Source organism: Pan paniscus, chromosome 18, assembly GCF_029289425.2.
Source record: "Pan paniscus chromosome 18, NHGRI_mPanPan1-v2.0_pri, whole genome shotgun sequence".
NCBI lineage: Eukaryota > Metazoa > Chordata > Mammalia > Primates > Hominidae > Pan > Pan paniscus.
This window is the reverse complement of record NC_073267.2, coordinates 79,587,223-79,613,218: the sequence shown is the minus strand read 5'-3', so window position 1 is coordinate 79,613,218 and position 25,996 is coordinate 79,587,223. Positions and strand designations below refer to the sequence as shown.

The 25,996-nt window shown below is 46.8% G+C and overlaps 2 protein-coding genes across 5 annotated transcripts in view; both read left to right on the top strand.

Annotated features, from left to right (window-relative positions):
• The window catches only part of LOC100970249 (serine/threonine-protein phosphatase 2A regulatory subunit B'' subunit beta), a 38,317-nt gene extending 33,225 nt beyond the window's left edge, over window positions 1-5,092 (top strand). The window contains 6 exon segments of the mRNA XM_034940576.3: window positions 1,104-1,152; window positions 1,629-1,718; window positions 2,151-2,326; window positions 3,812-3,930; window positions 3,998-4,104; window positions 4,897-5,092. Coding sequence (XP_034796467.3) covers window positions 1,104-1,152; window positions 1,629-1,718; window positions 2,151-2,326; window positions 3,812-3,930; window positions 3,998-4,104; window positions 4,897-5,080 — 725 coding nt within the window. The 3' untranslated portion in view covers window positions 5,081-5,092.
• The window catches only part of LOC117976273 (putative pyridoxal-dependent decarboxylase domain-containing protein 2), a 78,419-nt gene continuing 56,422 nt past the window's right edge, over window positions 4,000-25,996 (top strand). For 3 of the 4 annotated variants that reach the window (XR_008621474.2, XR_008621475.2, XM_055100420.2), the window contains exons 1-6: window positions 4,000-4,104; window positions 15,892-15,965; window positions 16,479-16,544; window positions 19,920-20,000; window positions 22,337-22,483; window positions 24,550-24,739. Coding sequence is in view for 2 of the 4 variants with exons in the window: in XM_055100420.2 (XP_054956395.1) it covers window positions 15,916-15,965; window positions 16,479-16,544; window positions 19,920-20,000; window positions 22,337-22,483; window positions 24,550-24,739 (534 nt within the window). In the remaining 2 variants the exon portion in view is untranslated. The remainder of the gene's footprint in view (window positions 4,105-15,891; window positions 15,966-16,478; window positions 16,545-19,919; window positions 20,001-22,336; window positions 22,484-24,549; window positions 24,740-25,996) is intronic. The other variant, XM_055100421.2, reaches the window with a different exon arrangement.

Below are 25,996 nucleotides of genomic sequence, written 5' to 3'. Positions count from 1 at the left end.
TACCTCAAAAAAACCATATGACCAAGACTGTTTTCGAATTACGGTGGCATCTGTTGTGTGTGGTCGACTCATATATGCCTGGTTTCCCGAACGTGAGCTGCACCTGTCTGCGTCTCCCGGGGCTGGTCGTGGGTCGCGTGGCTGCAGTAGATCCCTGCGTCGGACACGCACCTGAGCAGACGTAGCATTCCCTGGATTTGTCCTGCGCTCAGTTCAGGGAGCCACCTGCGCCCTGGGCCCCTACCTAGCCACGGTGAGAGCACAGCTCCACAGCGCCGGCCCTTGTGGCCTGAGCCAGCACCTGCACAGCTGGGAATCGGCCCAGAACCAGGCGCTCACTGTCCCTGTGAAACCCCGGCGCGGCCCCAGCTTTCCGCGTTCCTCTGGAGCCCACTCTCGGTCCCAGGGCAGGATGCCGTGTGCGGCCGGGCTGCGCTGTTTCTCCCGCACTGCGGCCTGAAGAGGGGGGCACCTTGGCTCGTGCGTCCCAGGAACACCGGTGACCGCAGGGATGGCCGCCCAGGCTGCGGGACCTTCTCGTGGCGGCCCGAGCTGACGGCGACGGTGCTTTCACTCCCGCCTCTCGTTAGTGAGGTCTCCCTCCCGCCTCCTGTTGCTGAGGTCTCCCTCCCGCCTCCTGTTGCTGAGGTCTCCCTCCCGCCTCCTGTTGCTGAGGTCTCCCTCCCGCCTCCTGTTGCTGAGGTCTCCCTCCCGCCTCCTGTTGCTGAGGTCTCCCTCCCGCCTCTCGTTAGTGAAGCTTTGGTTGAAACGTGTTTGTTTCCGTGATCACACTCGAGGTCTCTCTCTCCGTCTGAAAGCTGAACCTTTGAGGCCTGAATATTCTGCTCTTTACAAGTCGGTCTTGGAGCCGCGGTCAGCTTTGCGCTCTGTGGATTTCACACTGGACTTGGCTCTGCTTGACGGGAAAGCGTGGCGGGCACCCAGGAGGGGCCGTGCAGGGGCATCGGGGCCCCGGGGCTCTCCCAGACCCAGGCCTCCTCTCAGCTTTTCGGTCCCCACCGCATCCAGTCTCGGCTCTGGGGGGTGGTGACGTCGGGGCCGAGGCACGGTGCGGGCTGCCCATCAACCCCATTCCTTTCCAGCCATTTCTACCAAGATGATCGACAAGATCTTCTCAGGAGCAGTCACACGGTACGTACGGCTCAGGCGCCTGACGGCAGCCATTGCCCCTGCGAGGACCCGGGTCCCTCTCCTCATCGTTGCCTGACATGAGCTTTTCGTGTCCCCACAGCGAGTGGCTGTCACCCCAGGCCCTGAGGAGGGGGGCACGTGTCTCTGTCACGTGAAACCCTAGTGGGGGGGGTGGCACAAGACTCTGTCACGTGAGGTCTGAGGAAGGGGGTGGCCCAGGCCCCAGGTCGGGGGTTCTTGTCGGGCGCTGGGCCTGAGTGAGCAGTAACGAAGGTGCACTCCTGACCCCGCCTGGATCTGGGGGAAACCCTCTGGCCATGGGGCCTCCACCTCCTCCCTGGAGGGGCAGGAGGAGGGGCAGGAGGACGGCCTGGCCCGGGGGGCTCCCCTCACCAAGGCGCGTGGGCAGGGGCTCCGTTCCTGTGAAGCTCTCCCTGACATGCATCTTCGTCTCTCCATCCTGGCTTTGGATCTAGAGGCAGAAAAGTGCAGAAGGAAGGGAAGATCAGCTATGCCGACTTTGTCTGGTTTTTGATGTCTGAGGAAGACAAAAAAACACCGACCAGGTGGGTTCCTGCTGCGGCGTGCGTTTGTCCCGGTGGAGGGGCCGGGAGCCACCCATGTGACATGTGTCCCCAGGCGGATGCCTGCACGCCTGCTGGGGGCTGCACGGCACAGGGGGACGCGTGCACGCCCGGTGGGGGCTGCAGGGGACGGGGACGCGTGCGCGCCCGGTGGGGGCTGCAAGGCACAGGGGGAACGTGTGCGCGCCCGCTTGGGGGCTGCCCCGGGGGCTGCAAGGCACAGGGGGAACGTGTGCGCGCCCGGTTGGGGGCTGCCCCGGGGGCTGCAGGGGACGGGGACGCGTGCGTGCCCGGTGGGGGCTGCAAGGCACAGGGGGAACGTGTGCGCGCCCGGTTGGGGGCTGCCCCAGGGGGCTGCAGGTCACGGGCTGGGAGGGCCCAGGGCAGGGGCTGACAGAGCTCGCCGTGCTGCAGCATCGAGTACTGGTTCCGCTGCATGGACCTGGACGGGGATGGCGCCCTGTCCATGTTCGAGCTCGAGTACTTCTATGAGGAGCAGTGCCGAAGGCTGGACAGCATGGCCATCGAGGCCCTGCCCTTCCAGGACTGCCTCTGCCAGATGCTGGACCTGGTCAAGCCGAGGACTGAAGGTGATGCCCCGTGAGGGCACGGCCCAGGGTGAGGGGACGGACGGGCGAGAGGACGGCCCAGGGTGAAGGGACGGACGGGCGAGAGGACGGTCCAGGGTGAGGGGACGGACAGGAGGGAGGACGGCCCAGGGTGAGGGGACGTCCCTGTGAGGCGCTGTCCCTGCTGCGAGGGGACACTGGGAAAGGGCCGCAAGAAACTCCTATTCGGGGCGTCAACAACCCCCGAGGGTGACCTGGAGAACCTAGGGCCGGAGCTCACTGGGGACGTCGGCACTGGGCTGAGGGAGCAGTTGCCATGTTCGTGCTGTTGCCGCACAAGGCGGTCCTCCACTCTCACCCCACCCCCATCCCCCGTCTCCTCCCCTCTCACCCCCACCCCCCCGTCTCCTCCCCTCTCACCCCCACCCCCCCGTCTCCTCCCCTCTCACCCCCACCCCCCGTCTCCTCCCCTCTCACCCCCACCCCCCCGTCTCCTCCTCTCTCACCCCCACCCCCCCGTCTCCTCCTCTCTCACCCCCACCCTCCCGTCTCCTCCCCTCTCACCTCTCTGGCTCCTCCCCTCTCACCCTCCCGGCTCCTCCCCTCTCACCCCTCCCCGGCTCCTCCCCTCTCACCCCTCCCCGGCTCCTCCCCTCTCACCCCTCCCCGGCTCCTCCCCTCTCACCCCTCCCCGGCTCCTCCCCTCTCACCCCTCCCCGGCTCCTCCCCTCTCACCCCTCCCCGGCTCCTCCCCTCTCACCCCTCCCCGGCTCCTCCCCTCTCACCCCCCCGGCTCCTCCCCTCTCACCCCCCCCCGGCTCCTCCCCTCTCACCCCCCCGGCTCCTCCCCTCTCACCCCCCCGGCTCCTCCCCTCTCACCCCCCCGGCTCCTCCCCTCTCACCCCCCCCGGCTCCTCCCCTTTCACCCCCCCCCGGCTCCTCCCCTCACCCCTGTTCCCTCTGCATCATCGACCCAGCTCCTCCCACCCACCCCCGTGCCCTCTAAGGCAAAGGGGAGCCCCACTGTCCACGCCGCCTGGCTTCCTTCTGCATTTCAGATTTCAGCTCCGGGACTTTCACTTTGGAAATGGCTCTGAGGCCCGGGCACCGCCCTGCAGCCCTGCCCCTCCCTGGCCGTGGGGCTCCTGCTGCTCAGTGTCCCCAGGACACCCTCTGGTCTCTGCCTGCACAGGGAGCTCCGTTCTCTGTAATTTCAGATCCAGGGGCGCCCCTGTTGGCCGCGCCTCCCTGTGCCACGTCCCAGTCCACGCGTCCTTGGGGCACCGGTGGCCCCTAGCCGCCTCCGCATCACGGCCTCCCACGCCTCAGTCCCCACCCAGAACCAGGACACTCGTGTGTCCGCCTTTCACGTCAAACACGTGGCGTGAGAGCCCGGAGCTTCGTGCCGCATCCTTAAGCACGTGTGACAGGATGCACGCACCCCACACCCAAGCCCCGAAGGTGAGGCCGGGCTCACGCGCCTTGGACGCACTCCCCTCCTCGCAGGGAAGATCATGCTGCAGGACCTGAAGCGCTGCAAGCTGGCCAACGTCTTCTTCGACACCTTCTTCAACATCGAGAAGTACCTCGACCACGAGCAGAAAGAGCAGATCTCCCTGCTCAGGGTGAGTGCGGCGGGCACGCGGGCTGGGCTGCGCCACGCCGTGTACGTAACCCGTGTGCTTCCTCCAGGACGGTGACAGCGGCGGCCCCGAGCTCTCGGACTGGGAGAAGTACGCGGCTGAGGAGTACGACATCCTGGTGGCCGAGGAGACCGCGGAAGAGCGCTGGGAGGACGGGTGAGTGGGGGAATGGGTGAGTGGGGGGACGGGTGTGTGTGCAGCCGGGGAATGTGGGGCCAGTCAGGTGGGGTGCGCGGACACGGCGAGGGGGTGAGACCTGACACGGGGCTGGTGAGGTAAGGACAGCCGACGACGGGGCCGGGCCTCGGTGCAGTCTCCCTGCGGCACCCCGTTTACCGCAGCTCAGTGGCGGGACCCGGGAGCCCCCCGCCCGTTGTCCCCCACATGGGGTTCTGTGATTCTGGGCGCGAGGCTTCGCACATCAGGCCCAGCACGGGGAGGCCGAGTCAAGACGTGTTTCGCCAACGACGTCTGTCCTTATCCCACGGCTGGCACCTGCTGGGAAGGCTGCAGGGCCCGTGGCCATTCCAGCCCCCACTTCGGCCTTCCAACCTCGGAGGCCCTGAGAGGCCATGGGCTGGTTGCTTTCTCATGGAGTGTGAGGGTTCTTCGTGTCTTCAGGATACAAACCCTTTATTTGCGACGTGTTCGCCTTTTTCCTAGTTTGTGACGTATGTTTTCACCCCCTCTTCACGTGGTGTCTCAGAGATGTTCTGAATTTGGAGGAGGAGACACTGACTGGTTATTTTTACAGCGGTGTTTTTGGTGTCATATCTAAGAATTCATTCCTGAATCCAAAGCCACAAAGATTTTCCTCTGCGATGTTTTGCGTTTTGGTCTGGGGTCCGCTTGAGTAACCTTCCCTGTGGGGTGTGAAGCTCGGATTGAGGTTCCCCTTGTGGTATGTGGGTGTCCGGGTGTCCGACTGTCCCAACACCAGCTTTGCAGGCCGCAGCGTTGCCTCGACGTCGTGACTGTGCCGTGTGCGGGCTCTGTTCCGGAACCTTCCTCCGTCCCACTGCTGCACGGTCTGTCCGTTCCCGAGGCAGAGCTGGCTGCGGTGAGAAGCCTCCGACTTGGGCGCCGTGGGGAACTGTCGGGGCCATTCTGGTGTTGGGCTGCCTGTGTGTGAATCTTAGACTCAGCCCGTCCTTGCTCGGCCATCCTGTGGGAACGTGTGTTGGACTGTGACGTGGTGGTGAGCGCTGGTCCCGTGATCACGTGGACTGTGGCCCCCACCAGCCTCCCGTGGTGCACGCTGGAGCGATGTAGTCACTTTTGCCATCCTGTGCTGTGCTTCTCACTGCTTCTGTCCCGCGCTACGTTGGCTATTCTGGTTTCTTTGCCTTTGTATGAAAACACGTAAGAATAAGCTCCTTCTGGCTGGGCGCGGTGGCTCACGCCTGTCATCCCAGCACTTTGGGAGGCCGAGGCGGGTGGATCACGAGGTCAGGAGATCAAGACCATCCTGGCTAACACGGTGAAACCCCGTCTCTACTAAAAATACAAAAAATTAGCTGTGCGTGATGACAGGCACCTGTAGTCCCAGCTACTTGGGAGTCTGAGGCAGGAGAATGACGTGAACCCGGAAGGCGGAGCTTGCAGTGAGCTGAGATCGTGCCACCGCACTCCACCCTGGGCGACAGAGCGAGACTCTATCTCAAAAAAAAAAAAAAAAAAGCCAGGGATGGTGGCACACGCCTGTAATCCCAGCTACTCGGGAGGTGGAGGTTGCAGTGAGCCAAGATTGCGCCACTGCACTCCAGCCTGGGCAACGAGAGCGAAACTCCATTTCCAAAACAAAAACAAAAAATCTGAACTTTTGAGTGAGATCTCACTGAGTGAATGGATCCCTGTGGCCCCAGCTGCGGTCTTCATAGCCGCGGGAGGCCCAGTCCACAGGCGCCGTCCGTGTCTCTCGGCAGGATTTTTGTAGCTTTCCGTGTACGCTTGATGTGAATGTTGTGAGACTTCTGAGTGTTTCCTGATGGTTTCCTGTTGTCAACGGTGCTTTTAAGGTTCCCGTTTCCAGTTGTTCATTGGTAGCATATAGAATTTATTGACTTTGTGTTTTGCATCTTTATGAAACACACTTACTAGATCTCAAAGCTCTCTGTCGGTTCTTTGGGGTTTTCTGCGTGGACAGCCCATGTCTGTCAGTGGGTCTGTTTCTCGTCTTCCTTTTCACCCCTCTGTGTACATTACTTCCTTTTCACCTCTCTGTGTACGTTACTTCCTTTCTGTTGCCCGCTGCACGGCCTGGAACCCGCAGGGTGGTGTGGTGGATGTCAGGGCAGACCACGGCCAGCCTTGAGTGAGCCCTCCTGGTTTGTGTGCCGTCCTTGTTGCCAGTCCTGGGGGACGTCTCCCCTCACGCAGCGGTAAGCACGCTCATTGGCGAGGATGTTCTCCCTGTTCCTGGTCTGCGGAGGCTTTCTCACAGTGGGGGCCGAATTTCTCAGATGCTTTCGCTCCGTGGTTCCTCTGTGTGTCCATACAGCGAGTTACACCGAGTCATTTTCAGCCAGCCTCGTGTTCCCAGGATAGATCTTGCTGAGTCATATGTTATCCTCACATATTACTGGATTCTCTTTGCAGAGATTATCTGTAGTATTTTATTATTTTTTTTGAGACAGAGTCTTGCTCTGTCACCCAGGCTAGAGGGCAGTGGCGTGATCTCAGCTCACTGCGGCCTCAACCTCCTGGGCTCAAGCGGTCCTCCACCCTCGGCCCCCTGAGCACCTGGGACTACAGGACTGTGCCTCCACGCCCAGCTAATTTTTTAGTTTTTTAGAGACAGAGTCTTGCCATGTTGCCCGGGCTGGTCTCAAACTCTGGGGCTCACATGATCCTCCCACCTCGGCCTCCCAAAGTGCTGGGATTGCAGGCGTGAGCCACCACGCCCAGCCAGCGGCTTTTCTCGGTCTGGCTTTGGTATCAGAGTAATGCTGGCTCATGGAATGGGGGGCAGTATTCTCTCCCTTAGTTTCTGGAACAGTTTGTATAGAGGACCTGTTACTTCTTCCCTAAATGTCTGGTAGAATTCACCAGTGACCCCAAGTGGGCCTGGTTTTCTTGTTTTTTATTGTTGTTGTTGTTGTTGTTGTTTTTTGAATGGTTCTTCTTAGGAAAGGAGAATTAAATCATACCTATCATGCAACTGTGTTAGATAAAATTGTAGCAGAAATATTGAACCCACTTCATTTATACAACAGAATTAACTGTACTTGAAATATAATTTATGAATTTGTAGAGAGGTAAAACTGTGTCTAAATTCTCAGCAATTAGTATCTATCAGAAAATGTGCATGTAGATATACCCACTCTGTAAATGCTTTGTTGCACTTTTTTTGGTTTTGGGATTTTTGTTTGAGACAGAGTCTTGCTCTGCTCCCCAGGCTAGAGTGCAGTGGCGCGTTCTTGGCTAACTGCAATCTCCACCTCCCAGGTTCAAGTGATTCTTCTGCCTCAGCCTCATGAGTAGCTGGGACTACAGGCGCACACCGCCACGCCCAGCTAATATTTGTATTTTTAGTAGAGACGGGGTTTCACCATGTTGGCCAGGCTGGTCTCAAACTCTTGACATCGCTTTGGCCTCCCAAAGTGCTGGTTTTACAGGTGTGAGCCACCATGCCTGGCCATGCTTTCACTCTTAAAAATGCTTGGGTTTAAGAGTTGGTGGAAAAAGGAAAAAAAAAAAAATGCCCTGATCTGGAATGAGTTTACGGCCATCTAGTTGAGACTGTTGTAAAGTAGAAATTTTCCCTGTAAAGAGTCACTTTCTTCCCAGGTGAAAACATTAATCAAGCAAAGATAATCTTTAAAATTAAACCTTAGTTCTAAATATGATATTTGAGTACAAGCTTTTTTAAAGTGTTGAGTTGCTTCATTTACTTATTTGATAAAATTGAGAAGCAGTATTGCCCAGTGGTTAAGAGCACTGGTCCTAGAATTTTACTTAGTTTTAAATTCTGGCTCTAAAATGTACTATGATTTGGGGCTTGTGAGGAAGTAATGTGTGTAGAGGCATTAATTATTAGCACAATGTCTGGAATATAGTAAGCAACCCAGTAAGTATTAGTAATTATAAGGATCATAAATCTGATTGAATACTTACTCTGTGTCTGACCCTGCACTCAGTGCGAAGGGATTCAGAAATTATTTGACATTCTTCCCAGGAACTTGACATAGAATACTGTTTTTCCTTTGTTTTTTTGTTTTTGTTTTTTGAGATGGAATTTTGCTGTCGCCTAGGCTGGAGTGCAGTGGCACCATCTCTGCTCACTGCAGCCTCCGCCTCCCAGGTTCAAGCAGTTCTCCTGCCTCAGTCTCCCGAATAGCTAGGATTACAGGCACCCCCCACCACGCCTGGCTAATTTCTGTATTTTTAGTAGAGACGGGGTTTTGCTATGTTGGCCAGGCTGGTCTCAAGCACCTGGCCTCAGGTGATCCGCCAACCTTGGCCTCCCAAAGTGCTGGGATTACAGGTGTGAGCCATTGTGCCTGGCCTGTTTTTTTTTTTCTGCCAACGTTATCAAACAGTTTCCTATGTACTAACTAATAGACATCTTTATACATCTTTATACAATTTAATTCTTCATTTAGGTATGTGTCTGGCTGTTGCCCTGGTGTTGTTTATTAATGTTGATCATACAGCTATTTTGGCATTGCCCGCAGCTATTGAGGATAAGAAATGTGATGAACGAAGTGGTAGCTGCCCTCAATAGAAGCTTATGAAGACGCTGTTTTTAGTTTTAAGGGATCAGTTAATCTACAACTTTTCATAGAGCATTCATTGGTTTAGATCTTAATATTATCCTGAAACTGGATAATACTTTATATTTTGAATTATCCAATTAATGCAACAAACACGAGAGGGTCTATGGCATTGGAGTCATTGTTCACATTTATTCACCCAAACTTAACTATCAGTGCTGCTTTTCCTACCCACCCACTCCCCCCTGGGCTTACTCCCTGAAGAGCAAGAACGATTTATTTATTTTTATTTAATTTTTTGAGACAGTCTTGCTCTGGCGCCAAGGCTGAAGTGCAGTGTCGCAATTTCAGCTCACTGCAGCCTCCACCTCCTGGGTTCAAGCGATTCTCCTGCCTCAGCCTTCCAAGTACCTAGGACTACAGGCATACGTGACCATGCCCAGCTAATTTTTGTATTTTTAGTAGAGACGGGATTTTGCCATGTTGGCTAAGCTGGTCTCGAACTCCTGGGCCTCAGGTGATCGTCCACCTCGGCCTCCCAATGTGCTGGGATTATAGGCGTGAGCCACTGCGCCCAGCCAGCAAGAACAATTTAAACATAAACCAGTTTACATTTACGTAAACTGCGTGTGCGCTCCAGAGTCAGAGATTCATCTGGGGATTGTGAATCTGCATTTCCCTCCTGCCTTTCAGTTTAAGCAGCTTGTCATTACATGGGATTTTAGTGTTTATAAATGCATGTTCACACAATGCGGCTTCTAAACTATTTTGTGTGTGTATATATATATGTATTATATATGTATTTAGATGTGTGTGTGTGTGTGTGTGTGTGTGTGTATGTGTATTTGTTGTTGTCGAGACAGGTTCTCACTCTTTTGACCAGGCTGGAGTGCAGTGGTGTGATCATGGCTCACCACCAGAGCCTCAACCTCCCAGGCTCAAGTGATCATCCCACCTAAACCTCCTAAGTAGTTGGGACTACAGGCATGCACCACCACGCCTGGCTGATTTTTGTATTTTTTGCAGATATGGGGTTTTGTCATATTGCCTAAGCTGTATTTTGTCTTTTTTTTTTTTTTGAGACAAGTTGTTGCTCTGTCACCCAGGCAGTGGCACAATCTTGTCTCACTGTAACCTTGACCTCCTGGGCTCAAGCAATCCTCTTGCCTCAGCCTCCTGAGTAGCTGAGACCACAGGCATGCACTACCATGCCCGGCTTACTTCTTTTGTATTTTTTGTAGAGACGAGGTTTTGCCGTGTTGCCCAGGCTGATCTCAAACTCCCGGACTCAACTGATCCTCCTGGCTTGACCTCTCAAAGTGCTGGGATTACAGGCATGAGCCACCACACCTGGCATATTTTATCTATTCTTAACGGAAATATTCATTATAATTCTATTGAAAGAAATAGCTGTGTTGCACTTAGAGAACAGTATGTTGATATCCACTCTGGCATGCCTTCCTAAGGGATTTTCAGGTTAATATGACAATTGGAGAATTGAGCCAACTTTAGACCTGTGGTCTAAAGAGAAGTCAAAATTAGTAGGAGTCTGAATCCTTGCCTTCAAGAAGCTTGTAATCTAATTGGAGAGCACATTTATACTGGAAAGCACATCTATAAAACAATTCACAGTAAAGGGTGTAAGGAATCATGAGGATAAATGGCAGCCACAACAGCTGCAAGCCTTCTGTCCCATTGTCCCCATAAATACAACCAACATTGTTAAGCAACAAATCTAGATTTTTGGTTTAGGAAAAAAGGCATCAGTATCATTAGAGGGGATGGGAAAGAGCAAAAGTGGCTTTATCTGTAAAGGCTTCCTGGAATTATTGACTTGTAATTGAATAGGTGCTAGGCGAGAGATAGATAAAAGTCATGAGGATGTTTCAGACAGGATGGTCGTTGGGAGCATGAAGGTGTGAATCAAGCCAAACTGTTTATCTTATCATTTGGCTAGGTGGTAGGGGACACATGGGAGTGTCACAGCAGTGAGGATCATCAGGAGCATCACCAGCTGACTCAGGGGTGAAGATAAATTCTCTTGACCATCATATTCCTCATTCTCCTCACTGTCAGCACTGAGGCCTTTTTCGAGTGCTTTCTGAGCCTTCTCATAGTTAAAGTGGTGAATTTTATTGAAAACACTTGTTTTAAAATTTGTCTATTTTATCTAAAAAGTTGGTCGTGGCTAAATGATTACCTTGTAAGCCCTTGTGGGAGCCAGTGTGATATAATAGAGGTCAGAAACAGGAGTCAGGGACCCCAGGTTTTGGCACCTCATTGTCATTTATTAGCTCCATGACCATAGGCAAGTCGCTTAACCTCTCTGCATCTTAGTTTCCTCACCTCCAAAATGTTAGACCAGAATCAGACGTTTTTATGCTATACTTTTTTTTTTTTTTTTTTTTTTTTTTGAGACAGGGTTTTACTCTGTTCCAGGCTGGAGTGCAGTGACACAATCATAGCTTACTGTAGCCTCAAACTCCCAGGCTCAAGTGATCCTCCTACCTCTGCCTCCCAAGTAGCTAGGACTACAGGTGTGCACCACCACACCCAGCTAATTTATTTCTCACTATGTTGCCCAAGCTGATCTGAAACTCCTGGCCTCAAGTGATTCTTCTGCCTTGGCCTCCCAAAGAATTTTTTTTCTTCTTTTCAATGACACTTTTTTTAAAAATTTTTAAAAAAATTTTTTTTAAATTATACTTTTTAAGTTTTAGGGTACGTGTGCACAACGTGCAGGTTTGTTACATATGTATACATGTGCCATGTTGGTGTGCCGCACCCATTAACTCTTCATTTAACGTTAGGTATATCTCCTAATGCTATCCCTCCTCCCTCCCCCCACCCCACAACAAGCAACAGTGTATGATGTTCCCCTTCCTGTGTCCATGTAGTCTCATTGTTCAATTCCCACCTATGAGTTCATCCATGTCCCTACAAAGGACATGAACTCACCATTTTTTGTGGCTGCATAGTATTCCATGGTGTATATGTGCCACATTTTCTTAATCCAGTCTATCATTGATGGACATTTGGGTTGGTTCCAAGTCTTTGCTATTGTGAATAGTGCCACAATAAACATACGTATGCATGTGTCTTTATAGCGGCATGATTTATAATCCTTTGGGTATATACCCAGTAATGGGATGGCTGGATCAAATGGTATTTCTAGTTCTAGATCCCTGAGGAATCGCCACACTGACTTCCACAATGGTTGAACTAGTTTAGAGTCCCGCCAACAGTGTAAAAGTGTTCCTATTTCTCCACATCCTCTCCAGCACCTGTTGTTTCCTGACTTTTTAATGATTGCCATTCTAACTGGTGTGAGATGGTATCTCATTGTGGTTTTGATTTGCATTCTCTGATGGCCAGTGATGATGAGCATTTTTTCATGTGTCTTTTGGCTGCATAAATGTTTTCTTTTGAGAAGTGTCTGTTCATATCCTTCGCCCACTTTTTCATGGGGTTGTTTGTTTGTTTTTCTTGTAAATTTGTTTGAGTTCATTGTAGATTCTGGATATTAGTCCTTTGTCAGGTGAGTAGACTGCAAACATTTTCTCCCATTCTGTAGGTTGCCTGTTCACTCTGATGGTGGTTTCTTTTGCTGTGCAGAAGCTCTTTAGTTTAATGAGATCCCATTTGTCAATTTTGGCTTTTGTTGCCATTGCTTTTGGTGTTTTAGACATGAAGTCCTTGCCCATGCCTATGTCCTGAATGGTATTGCCTAGGTTTTCTTGTAGGGTTTTTATGGTTTTAGGTCTAACGTTTAAGTCTTTAATCCATCTTGAATTAATTTTTGTATAAGATGTAAGGAAGGGATCCAGTTTCAGCTTTCTACATATGGCTAGCCAGTTTTTCCAGCACCATTTATTAAATAGGGAATCCTTTCCCCATTTCTTGTTTTTGTCAGGTTTGTCAAAGATCAGAGAATTGTAGATATGCGGCATTATTTTTGAGAGCTCTGTTCTGTTCCATTGGTCTATATCTCTGTATTGGTACCAGTACCATGCTGTTTTGGTTACTGTAGCCTTGTAGTATAGTTTGAAGCCAGGTAGCGTGATACCTCCAGCTTTGTTTTTCTGGCTTAGGAGTGACTTGGCAATGCGGGCTCTTTTTGGTTCCATATGAACTTTAAAGTAGTTTTTTCCAATTCTGTGAAGAAAGTCATTGGTAGCTTGATGGGGATGGCATTGAATCTATAAATTACCTTGGGCAGTGTGGCCGTTTTCACGATATTGATTCTTCCTACCCATGAGCATGGAAAGTTCTTCCATTTGTTTGTATCCTCTTTTATTTCATTGAGCAGTGGTTTGTAGTTTTCCTTGAAGAGGTCCTTCACATCCCTTGTAAGTTGGATTCCTAGGTATTTTATTCTCTTTGAAGCAATTGTGAATGGGAGTTCACTCATGATTTGGCTCTCTGTTTGTCTGTTATTGGTGTATAAGAATGCTTGTGATTTTTGCACATTGATTCTGTATCCTGAGACTTTGCTGAAGTTGCCTATCAGTTTAAGGAGATTTTGGGCTGAGACGATGGGGTTTTCTAGATATACAATCATGTCATCTGCAAACAGGGAGAATTTGACTTCCTCTTTTCCTAATCGAATACCCTTTATTTCCTTCTCCTGCCTCACTGCCCTGGCCAGAACTTCCCACACTGTGTTGAATAGAAGTGGTGAGAGAGGGCATCCCTGTCTTGTGCCAGTTTTCAAAGGGAATGCTTCCAGTTTTTGCCCATTCAGTATGATATTGGCTGTGGGTTTGTCATAGATAGCTCTTATTATTTTGAGATACGGTCCATCAATACCCAGTTTATTGAGAGTTTTTAGCATGAAGGGTTGTTGAATTTTGTCAAAGGCCGTTCTGCATGTATTGAGATAATCGTATGGTTTTTGCTGTTGGTTCTGTTTATATGCTGGATTACATTTATTGATTTGCATATGTTGAACCAGCCTTGCATCCCAGGGATGAAGCCCACTTGATCATGGTGGATAAGCTTTTTCATGTGCTGCTGGATTCGGTTTGCCAGTGTTTTATTGAGGATTTTTGCATCGATGATCATCACGGATATTGGTCTAAAATTCTCTTTTTTTGTTGTGTCTCTGCCGGGCTTTGGTATCAGAATAATGCTGGCCTCATAAAATGAGTTAGGGAGGATTTCCTCTTTTTCTATTGATTGGAATAGTTTCAGAAGGAATGGTACCAGCTCCTCCTTTTACCTCTGGTAGAATTCGGCTGTGAATCCATCTGGTCCCGGACTTTTTTTGGTTGGTAAGCTCTTAATTATTGCCACAATTTCAGAGCCTGTTATTGGTCTATTCAGAGATTCAACTTCTTCCTGGTTTAGTCTTGGGAGGGTGTATGTGTCGAGGAATTTATCCATTTCTTCTAGATTTTCTAGTTTATTTGCGTAGAGGTGTTTATAGTATTCTGTGATGGTAGTTTGTATTTCTGTGGGATCGGTGGTGATATCCCCTTTATCATTCAATGAAACTTTTTACAAATAAAAACTTTACTCAAAACCCTGTTATACAAAACAGAGCTGATCTGCTAGGGGAGTTAGAAGCCCCAACTGCTTACCTAACCCTTCCTTCTCAGAGTCCTCCCAGGGACCTTAAGGCTCAGGAGAACACAGCTGGAAAATCCCTGGACTAGATCCCTTAGGTCCCTTCTAGAATGTAACAATTTCTGAATCTTATGTTGATAAATGGAGTGGAATTTCTTAAAAACAATTTTGAGGAGGCAATGCAGTTTTAAATATGTACGTATTGTATGCCATGCTCTAAGATATTGCTAGTTACAGTGAGCAATAGGAAAAGGTAAACACAGCTCTTCCTTTAAGCAGCACACTTAGAAGAGTAAGAGGGGAACAAAAGAGCTATAACTTATATATGATATTATATGTATTATATGTAATATAATATATAATTTATTGTTACAACACAACTCATACTACATAGAGATTGAAGTCAACAAGAATTTTCTCCCTAAAAATAACTACAGAGATTAAGAATAGAGAAAGGAAAATGAATGTGTATGTTTTAATTCTGCAAAAAGTTCGGGCACAGTGGCTCAACCTGTAATCCCAGCAGAAGGATAACTTGAGCTCAGGAGTTTGAGACCAGCCTATGCGGCATAATGAGACCTTGTATCTACAAAAAATTTTTGAAAATTAGCCAGGCATGGTGGTGAGCACTTGTATTCCCAGGTACTCAGGAGGCTGAGGTGGGAGGATCACTTGATCCCTGGAGGTCAAGGCTGCAGTGAGCCACGATCAAACCACTGTACCCCAGTCTGTGTAACAGAGCGACTGTCTCAAAAATAATATTTGTCAAAATAGCATGTCTTTGTATCACTGCCACATTGCTTGTCTGAAGCGAAGCTGACTCACTTTGTTATCATAAGTGATCTTACCAAAGACCAAGTTGTCCAGTTGCCTTGGAGTGTGGGTCATGCGTTGCCGGTACCCTGGGGCTGTGTACAATGGCCAGGCTGAGGGGACCTTGTGGTTACCCCCATGGGACTTGTAACTTGTCAAGTGGGAAGGTGGTACCAAGTGAAGAAGGGTAGGGTCCTTGGTTTTGGCCTCACGTGGTTCTTCCCAGAATGAATGGTGAAAAAATTATAATTCTGCAGAAAAATTTAAATTCTATTTTGTTTACTTTTTGGATGGGAGATAGGTGTACACATGGCACTAAAATTCAAAAGGAACTTAAGGAGGCCAGACACGGTGGCTCACACCTGCAATCCCAGCACTTTGGGAAGCTAAGGCGGCCAGATCACTTGAGGTCAAGAGTTCGACACTAGCATGGCCAACATGGTGAAACCCCCCGTCTCTACTAAAAATATAAAAATTAGCTGGGCATGGTGGTGTGTGCCTGTAATCCCAGCTACTTGGGAGGCTGAGGCAAGAGAATCACTTGAACCCAGGAGGCAGAGGTTGCAGTGAGCAAGGTCATGCCATTGCACTCTAGTCTGGGCAACAGAGTAAGACTCCATCTCAAAAAATAAAAATAAAATCAGCAGCTTCCTCTAGGAAGTGGGGCTGGAAGACTTTTACTTTTTCTGTTATACTTTTGTACTATTGCAGGTTTTAAAATCATGTACTTCACAGTAAATCCAGAAGAAATTATGCACTTAATTTTTCTGGGTGAATTGTGTTGTAGAGGTAATAGAGGATTATTAAAATTTCTTTCTTTTTTTTTTCTTTTTTTTTTTTTTCCCAGATAGCAGACCCCACGTTAGCTGAAATGGGAAAAAACTTGAAGGAGGCAGTGAAGATGCTGGAGGACAGTCAGAGGTGAGTAGGACAGAGGTGACTCTGTTCAACAAGTTCAGCCTGCTGTGAAGCCAGTGGCTCTGGGTTCTTTCTGTTAAAGGTGCCTCTTGGCTTCACAGTGTCACACACAGCTTCGGCTGACTTGAAAATTGGTGTTTGTCTTGGGTAAAAGGTGCCTTGTAATTAAAGGATTTTGAAATTGAGAGGAAAGACTTATACTATTTAATTCTGTCTATTAAGAGTTTCATTTACTTAATATATTGATTTGACTCTATAAATACTTATTATATAGTCAGGTCATATAGAGCACCAAGTAAACAAGAAGTGGGTGGAACTTTTTTGTTGCATATTCTTGTCTTTTCCAGAAATTCAAACGATACCTGAAACTGGAGGCAGGGAGATGTGATAAATGTGTTTGAAATCCTGCCTCAGTCACTGGGAGGTTATAGGCAACATGGTCATGTTTGCATGTTCAGGCGTTAGAAATTTGGTATGATGAAACAAATGAACAGCTTTTTCTTTTCTTTAAATTAGAAGAACAGAAGAGGAAAATGGAAAGAAGCTCATATCCAGAGATATTCCAGGCCCACTCCAGGGCAGGTAGGTGGCACTGAGGATCCATACCTTTAGTTAAGGTGTAAATTTTTGTTTGTTTGTTTCTGAGACGGAGTCGTGCTCTGTTGCCCAGGATGGAGTGCAGTGGCGCAATCTGGGCTCACTGCAACCTCCGCCTCCCGGGTTCAAGCAGTTCTTTCTTGTGCCTCAGCCTCCCGAGTAGCTGGGATTACAGGCGTGCACCACCATATCTGGCTAATTTTTGTATTTTCAGTAGAGATGGGATTTTGCCATGTTGGCCAGGCTGGTTTCTAACTCCTGACCTTGACCTCAGGTGATCTGCCCACCTCGGCCTCCCAAAGTGCTGGGATTACAGGTGTGAGCCACTGTGCACGGCCTTCATTTTTCTGAAACCAGTGTCTTATCATCATTGATTTATGGTTTTGGTTTTAATGAACACATAGCAAATTTAAATAGACTTATGTGCAGTATAACATTAGAAAACTGAAGTGTCGTTGTCTGGTTGGTGATATTGCCGCACCTGCTGGCTTCTCTCCCTCTCCCATTTGGAATTTAATAGAGGCTGAGTACAGTGGGTCACACCTTTAATCCCAGCACTTTGGGAGGCCAAGGACGGAGGATCACTTGAGCCCAGGAGTTCAAGGTTACAGCGATCTGTGATTGTACCACTGCACTCCAGCCTGAGTGATAGAGACACTCTCTAATTTTGAGACAGTCTCGCTCTGTCGCCAGGCTGGAGTGCAGTGGTGTGACCTCGGCTCACTGCAACCTCTGCCTCCCGGGTTCAAGTGATTCTCCTGCCTCAGCCTCCCGAGTGGCTGGGATTATAGGCACCCACCACCACGCCCAGCTAATTTTTGTATTTTTAGTAGAGACGGGGTTTCACCATGTTGGCCAGGACGGTCTCCATCTCCTGACCTCAGGTGATCCGCCTGCCTTAGCCTCTCAAAGTGCTGGGACTACAGGCATAAGCCACCGCACCTGGCCAAAAATTTTTTAGAAAACCAACAATTTAATACAACCTCATGACTCAAAAGTGATACATGGAGCTAGGCACCGTGGTGCACACCTGTAGTCCCAGCTGCTTGGGAGCCTGAGGCAGGAGGATGGCTTGAGTCAAGGAGTTCGAGGCCACCCTGAACAACATGGCGAGACCCTATTAAATAAAATAAAAGTGATATACAAATTCATCTTTATAACTGGTGTGTCATACTTAGTTCACTCTTGAAACCTGTCATCTATTTGGTAGACTGAGTTTTATTCTAAGAGGTATTTTAATTTGATAAGATTTATTGTTTTCATAATGTAAATGAAAGGAAAATGTCAAATTACTTATTGTTTGGCAACTGAAGCAAATCTGTCATGTTTGAGTAGCAGGAAAAATAGCAAAAAAGTAAGTAGCTGACTAAAATTTTCACAAGACATTAGCAGTTAATCTGGGATTAGTATCCCAGCCCAGCTTCCCTGAGACAAACTTATTTTTTTTTTCCTGTTATAACCAGGAAACTGCACATAAGTAAACAGTACAACTCCCTTAAATATCCTTTGACCTGAATATAGATTGAACCAGGTTGCAAAAGAAAAGTATGGAGGAAGGATCACAGTGTGCCAATAACACGCCGAGATACTAATACTTTAAAACAGTCACTCCTATTCGTAGCATGAATAATGCTGATGTGAAGCTAGGTGCGAAGTGCATTCTCAGCTCAGAACAGGAGGCAGGTCCTATAAAATCTCCTCATTCCAGCCCTACTGATGGAAACCAAAGGTTTTAAGGTTTAGTCTCCTAATTCCACGGAATTTTTCCCAGGAAGGATACTCCCAGCAGCATCTGTAATTCTCAGCCTTAAGCCACTGACTAGGAGGATTCACACTTAGGCGTGCTACCACCCAGCATTCAAGACTAGTAACATGCCAGGCACAGCTAAGTGCCATACCTTCACTGTCTGAAGCCTCCCAAATCCATAACGTCCGGCTTGGCAAGTTGGAATAGCTTGCTCGAGGTCATGTGGCAGGCAGCCAGTGTGCCTCAAGGGCCCCGCCTGCTCTGATCTCTACAGTGTCCAAGGCCCAGAGCCCCTCTCACTTAAAGGGCAGCACCTTGGGGACAATTGGTTTGGGGACATTGTTTTGATGGCGCTTCCTTTTTTGAAAGAGGAAACATCTTTTTAGTCTATTCTTATTAACAGACGAATAGCTTTACGTTATTCCTGTTGCAAGTTGCTTTGCCATTGCTTGCTACTTCAGCCATTCGAATTCTTTTCATAACTTTCCATCTCCTCATGTAATGAGCATTTCATAGCAACATATCTTGGATAGAAGTAAAATGTTTTTATACTCTAAGCAGATCTCAAGGTTCCCAGCTTGGGGAAGAGCTGGTAATAAATGAAGCTTGCATTGTTAGAGGCTGTTAGTCCAAACGGACAAGATCCCTATGGAGGAAAATTAGATATACCAGTGGTATTGGAGTGTTCTGTGACTGTCTAGCATTATAATATACTAAGGATGATTATATATTGTATTTTATATAACATATTTTATATATTTTTTATATAATGTATAGTATATAATATACTTATATATTATAAGTACATATTATAAGGACTTTTGGCTCTTATTACATGCTTATTAAATATTCTCTGTCTTGTACTCCAAGATTCAAATGAAATGTATAGAAATGTTGCTAGAGCAAGACTGGTGGCTGGGCAAGGTGGCTCAGGCCTGTAAGCCCAGCACTTTTGGAGGCTGAGGCAGGAGGATTGCTTGAGCTTGGTGGTTTGAGACCAGGCTGGGCAACATGGCAAAACCCTGTTTCTACCAAAAATAAAAAAACGGCTGGGCGTGGTGGCTCATGCCTGTAATCCCAGCACTTTGGGAGGCCGAGGAGGGTGGATCACTTGAAGCCAGGAGTTGAAGACCAGTCTGGCCAACATGGTGAAACCCCATCTCTACTAGAAATACAAAAATTAGCTGAGCGTGGTGGCGCACGCTTGTAATCTCAGCTACTCAGGAGGCTGAGGCAGGAGGATCGCTTACACCCGGGAGGCAGAGGTTGCAGTGAGCCCAGATTATGCCACTTCCCTCCAGCTTGGGTGACAAAGTGAGACCCTGTCTCAAAAAAATAAATAAAAATAAAAAGACTGGTGACATTTATTAAAATGAAACTCATCATTAGGTAGAAGATTTATTTAACCACAAGTAAGTTTATATCAGAATTCAGTTTATAATTTGAGCTTTGTTTTTTAAAAAGCATAAACTATATACCACGTTCTTTCTCTTAGAGTTGCTTAAGAAAAAAAAAAAACTTGAAGCAACGCCGGTTGAATGAGGGAAGTAGCGGGAGAGTGGCGGGGGATGTGTGCTGTTCCCATCAGCCCATCAACTCTTTTCATTCTGCAGTGGACAAGATATGGTGAGCATCCTCCAGTTAGTTCAGAATCTGATGCATGGAGATGAAGATGAGGAGCCCCAGAGCCCCAGGTAATGAACCTGGCAGCTTCTCTTTTCAAGTGCATGTGTTCTTGATTTCAGTAGTGATTGCGCTCTGACAAGTTGCTCAAATAAGAAGCTATATTTCATTGAGTTACATATGATATTAAAGTAATCCTTTTTATTTTCAGAAAGACATTTATATTAATATATATTTTGTGAAATGAAGGCATTTATTGAAATTAGATCCCATAGTTTTTATGGTATCATGCCTTAGAGAGGCGCTGGCAGAAGGACTGAAGAGTGAGTGTCGCATGTCTTTCTGCTGCTGTGCTTCTGCTTCCTAAGAATTGCTGTACTTGTATTCATTAGGTATGTAGTTAGTTTTCTCTTTAATTATTTTAAATTTAATGTTTTGAAATAAGTAAAATTGTTCTCTTGGTTCAAAATTCAGACAATAAAAAACGATATACAAAGGGAATTTTCCTTCCTACCTCTATCTCCCTACCGTGTTTTCTTCTCTAGAGACAGACATTACCAGTTTCTTGTGTATTCTTCCAGAGAGATTTTATATGTATTATACACCAGCAAAATGTCTATGCCCACCCTCTCTAATACATAATTACTATGCATATGCTGTGCATCTTGCATTTTTTCACTTATGTCTTGGAGTTCACTGCATATTAATGCACAGGAACTTTCTCCTTTGTCAGAGCTATGTGTTTTACTTTGAACAGATGAACCATATTTTATTTTATTGGCCCCCTGTCATGCTGCACTGTTACAAACATTGCTGCAGCAAACAACTTTCGACATGTGTCACTTCTCATAGAAGCAGGTGTCTGGAGGACAAAGTCCTGAAAGTGGAGTTGCTGTCTCACACAGCGTGTGCTTTTGTAATTTTGATAGATCCTGCCAAATTTCCCTCCATGGAGTTGCGGCATTTAGCAGTCCCACCAGCAATGCATGAGAGTACTTTATTTCCACACTTTTCACCTGCAAAGGCGTTGTCAGACTGAAGGATCATTGATAAGTGATATTCTGATGAGAAATCTGATAAGTGAGAAATGGTGTTTCAGCATAATTCGAATTTGCAGGTTTTTTAAATTATGAACCAAGTGACGTGTCTTTTTGTATGTTTTAAGACCCATTTATATTTCTAGGAACTGTCTGTTGTCCATGATCCTATTAGGTTATTTTGTCTTTTTCTTATTATTCACAGTTAACAATTGTAAACCTATTCCTTCTTTTTTACAGTTATTCTTTATAAGGGAAATTAGTTTTAATTCTATATAAAACATTTTATATAATCAATTTTAATTATATATAAAATAATAGCTAGTCCCCCATGAATTTGCTGTATTATTGCAATAAATAATTCTTATTTGATGCATAGACCTGAGATTTAATTCTTTTTTTTTTTTTTTTTTTTTTTGAGAGGGAGTCTTACTCTGTTGCCCAGGCTGGAGTGCAGTGGTGCCATTTCGGCTCACTTCAAGCTCCGCCTCCCGGGTTCACTCCATTCTCCTGCCTCAGCCTCCTGAGTAGCTGGGATTACAGGTGCCCACCACCAGGCCCGGCTAATTTTTTGTATTTTTAGTAGAGATAGGGTTTCACCATGTTAGCCAGGATGGTCTCAATCTCCTGACCTCGTGATCCACCCGCCTCGGCCTCCCAAAGTGCTGGGATTACAGGCATGAGCCACTGCGCCTGGCCAGGATTTAGTTCTTTAAAAAATGCTTTCAGCTCATTTTACCTTAGCTCTACCCTCCACAATTCTTAAGGCTGGTATTTAATTTTTAAAATACTTTAATAGGAAATTATTTTAAAACAGTTTGTAGGTACTCAATTTAAAAAGGGCTATTTATCTCCTGGAACTCAAATTATAAAAATATTTTTCTGGCCAGGAGTGGTGGCTCATGCCTGTAATCCCAGCACTTTGGGAGGCCGAGGCAGGTGAATCACCTGAAGTCAGGAGTTCAAGAGCAGCCTGGCCAACATGGTGAAACCCCGTCTCTACTAAAAATACAAAAAATTAGCCGGGCTTGGTGGTGGGCACCTGTAATTCCAGCTACTCGGGAGGCTGAGACAGGAGAATCACGTGAACCCAGGAGGTGGAGGTTGTAGTGAGCTGAGATCGCACCACGGCACCCCAGCCTGGGCATCAAGAGGGAGACTCCATCTCAGAAAAAATATATATTTTTTTTCTCCGTCTCAAAAAATAGAAAAACTTCTCACCAAACTATCACTACTGTTTATGCATTGATTTGCCTTCTGGGCCATTAAGTAGATTTCGAGTCTGACAGATATTTCTGTGGAATTCTGTGTCTCTAAGTTCTATGTCCTTTTTTATGGTTTGACTCTAATACTTTAATTTTGCTTAACAGAATCCAAAATATTGGAGAACAAGGTCATGTGGCTTTGTTGGGACATAGTCTGGGAGCTTATATTTCAACTCTGGACAAAGAGAAGCTGAGAAAACTTACAACTAGGATACTTTCAGATACCACCTTATGCCTATGCAGAATTTTCAGGTAAAGACATGATGAGTTTCCAGTGAAGACTTTTATGAGTCGGGTGTAGACTGAAAGATCTTTTTTCTGGAGCTGTACTATTTGGGTTCAGATTTCCTTCTCCTTGAAAGGGGTGTTTAACCTCTCAATGCCTGTTTCATCATCTGTTAGATGGGGATAGTATTAATACCTATTTCATAGAAGCGTTGTGAGGATTAAATGAGCTAATGGACTAATACATGTGAAGGGTGGAGAATAGAAGCACATATGTGTTTGATAGGGTCAGCAGTTATTTATTTGTGGGGTATCTAATTGGCACATGTCAGTAGAAGATAGAGCAATGATCTAGATTCAAATACAGTTGTCCCTTATCCTTGGGTGTCCTTGGGGGATTGGTTCTTGACCTCCCATCCTCACCCTATGGATAAAAAAATTCATGGATGCTCAAATCCCTTATATAAAATAGCACAGTATTTTCATGTAACTGAGGCACATCTTCCCATATACTTTAATCTCTTGATTACATATAATACCTAATACAATGTAAATGCTGTGTAAATAGTTGTTACACTGTATTGTTTAGGGAATAATGACAAGGAAAAAAGTCTGTAGATAGTACAGAGGCACCCATCTTTTTAAGTTTCTGAAGATTTTTTACTCATGCTTGGTTGAATCCACAGATGCAGAACCCACAGGTTCAGAGGGCCAGCTGTGCTTTGAAAATATTAGCTTGCGTTTTATTAGAAAGAAAACTCTGAGGCCAGGCGCGGTGGCTCACACCTGTAATCCCAGCACTTTGGGAGGCTGAGGTGGGCGGATCACAAGGTGAGGAGATCGAGACCATTCTGGCTAACATGGTGAAACCCTGTCTCTACTAAAAATACAAAAAGATTAGCCGGGCATGGTAGTGAGCACCTGTAGTCCCAGCTCCTCTGGAGGCTGAGGCACTGCACTCTAGCCTGGGCAACAGAGCGAGACTCTGTCTCAAAAAAAAAAAAAAAAGAAAGAAAAGAAAACTCTTGTCATAAGGAAGATGAATATGTGCTATGAAACTGAAATTTGTTTTATTCTGTGATAATCCTGGCAGTACTAAGGAATTACAACAGATGAAGGATTCAGTAGGAGACATAGGACTAGTGGCATTGGGTTTATGCTGTTACTTTTATGGAGAAGGAATGTTTGCCTAACTTGAGACATTTATCTTGAGAGACCCTGACTTTCAGTGTTGGGAAAGAACTTGGACAAGCAGGAGTATAAGTTTGCCCAACTTTATTAAAGGAGCAGTGTTCTGTTGTTGTAGTAAAAATCTACTGCCTGTAATTGAAATTGTCCCTCCTCCTCTAGGAGATGGAGCCTCAGCAGATTATAGTAAAACCGAAAGCTAGCCTGACTAGCTTTTTTATTTTTTTGAGATGGAGTCTTACTCTGTCGCCCAGGCTGGAGTGCAGTGGCACAATCTCGGCTCACTGCACCCTCCACCTCCTGGGTTCAAGCGATTCTCCTGCCTCAGTCTCCCGAGTAGCTGGGACTACAGGCACTCACCACCACACCTGGCAATTAGTAGAGACAGTTGTTTCACCATGTTAGCTAGGCTGCGCTCAAAACTCCTGACGTCAGGTGATCCACCCGCCTTGGCCTCCCAAAGTGCTGAGATTACAGGCGTGAGCCACCACACCCAGCCTCTGACGAGCATTTTTGACAGTTTTATTGACTTTGGATGTTTTAGGGCTGAAACTCTGCTATGAACTATGCCTGTGTTATCCAGTGCTGGCCTTAGTTCATCATAAGCCAGAACCATGATCTTCAGGCTTTTTATATCTGAGAATTCCTGGTCTCTACTTGTTTTCATAGTTTCTGCTCTTTATGGAATTGGGTATGGATGGAGGGTTATTGTCTCGCTGCTTGGTAACCTCAGCTGTAATGAGGTGTCAGCCATCTATGATGAGGGTGTTTCACATTCCTGTCCTCTCTGCCTGATAAAAGTGACAATTCCTAGCTTGAGAAAAGAATTGTCTCCATGATTGTAAGGTTGACTTATACAGTCCTTAACTAGAAATAAGAGCATATTAATATGTATCTCTTAACAGATATGAAAATGGGTGTGCTTATTTCCACGAAGAGGAAAGAGAAGGACTTGCAAAGATATGTAGGCTTGCCATTCATTCTCGATATGAAGACTTCGTGGTGGATGGCTTCAGTGTGTTATATAACAAGAAGCCTGTCATATATCTTAGTGCTGCTGCTAGACCTGGCCTGGGCCAATACCTTTGTAATCAGGTAATGTGGTATCAGGTGGCTATTTTAAAGAAATAATGTCTTATTTTGTTCTGAAAGTTTTAAAGTTGACCCGTTTGTCTAGTTGCTGTTCTTGTTGAGTGAAAAGAAAGATGGTCTTACATGCTTTTGTCATATTTGTAAAAATTACTGAATTTAGAAATAAGGAATATGGGATAGATTACCCAAGGGCATCCACAGTCAACATTTTCTCTTTTTTCCCAGACTTTAATGGAAGGGGGTGTGTTTGTGTTTATCTGGTTGTATCTGGCTCTTTTCACTTGCTGTTAAAACAGGAATATATCATTTTAATAATAATTTTTCAAAGTATAGTTTATTTTTAATGCCTTCATGGTATTCCTTCAAGTGAATATATAGTAATTAACTGTTGCCATATTTGGACAACTAAGAGTGTTTGCATTCTCTTGCTTTCTGTGACCATTTTCAGGTAATGTTCTTTGTGTAGTGCTGTTAAGGACTTCTCCGTGCATAAAGCTCTTCCTGTATTTTATTTAGGGTTATGGTCCTCAGATGGATTTTCAGAGTCAGTCTAGAATTGCTGGATCAAAGAGCATGACTATTTTTTTGTTTGTTTTTGTTTTTTGTTTTTTTTTTTTGAGACAGAGTCTTGCTCTGTCGCCCAGGCTGGAGTGCAGTGGCGTGATCTCGGCTCACTGCAAGCCCCACCTCCCAGATTCATGCCATTCTCCTGCCTCAGCCTCCCAAGTAGCTAGGACTACAGGTGCCCGCCACCACGCGCAGCTAATTTTTTTGTATTTTTTTTAGTAGAGATGGGTTTCACCGTGTTAGCCAGGATGGTGTCGATCTCCTGACCTCGTGATCTGCCCACCTCAGCCTCCCAAAGTGCTGGGATTACAGGCGTGAGCCACCGCGCCCAGCCGAGCATGACTGTTTTTAAAGTTGATGGTGCTTCTAGCCCAACTGGGAGGACTACATCGAGATAAGACACTGTTAACCATCTTTGCCAAGAACGTTTAAAAGCAAAACCGTAGGGTTGGAGGGTTCCTCTTTTGTAAGCTGTAGGAGTCCCAGGGGGATGGATGGGAGACACTTAGTGACTTTTAAATTGATTCTGAGCTGTGATCACTGGTGTTAAGAAATTATGTCCTCTTCTTGAGGGGTGTACAAAATGGGGAGTTTAATAATAATCCTCTGAAACATGAAATGAATTACTTAGTGTCTACTGCATGCCAGGCTCTTGCGGACACAAGGCTGTTTGGGGACAACAGTCTAACCTTC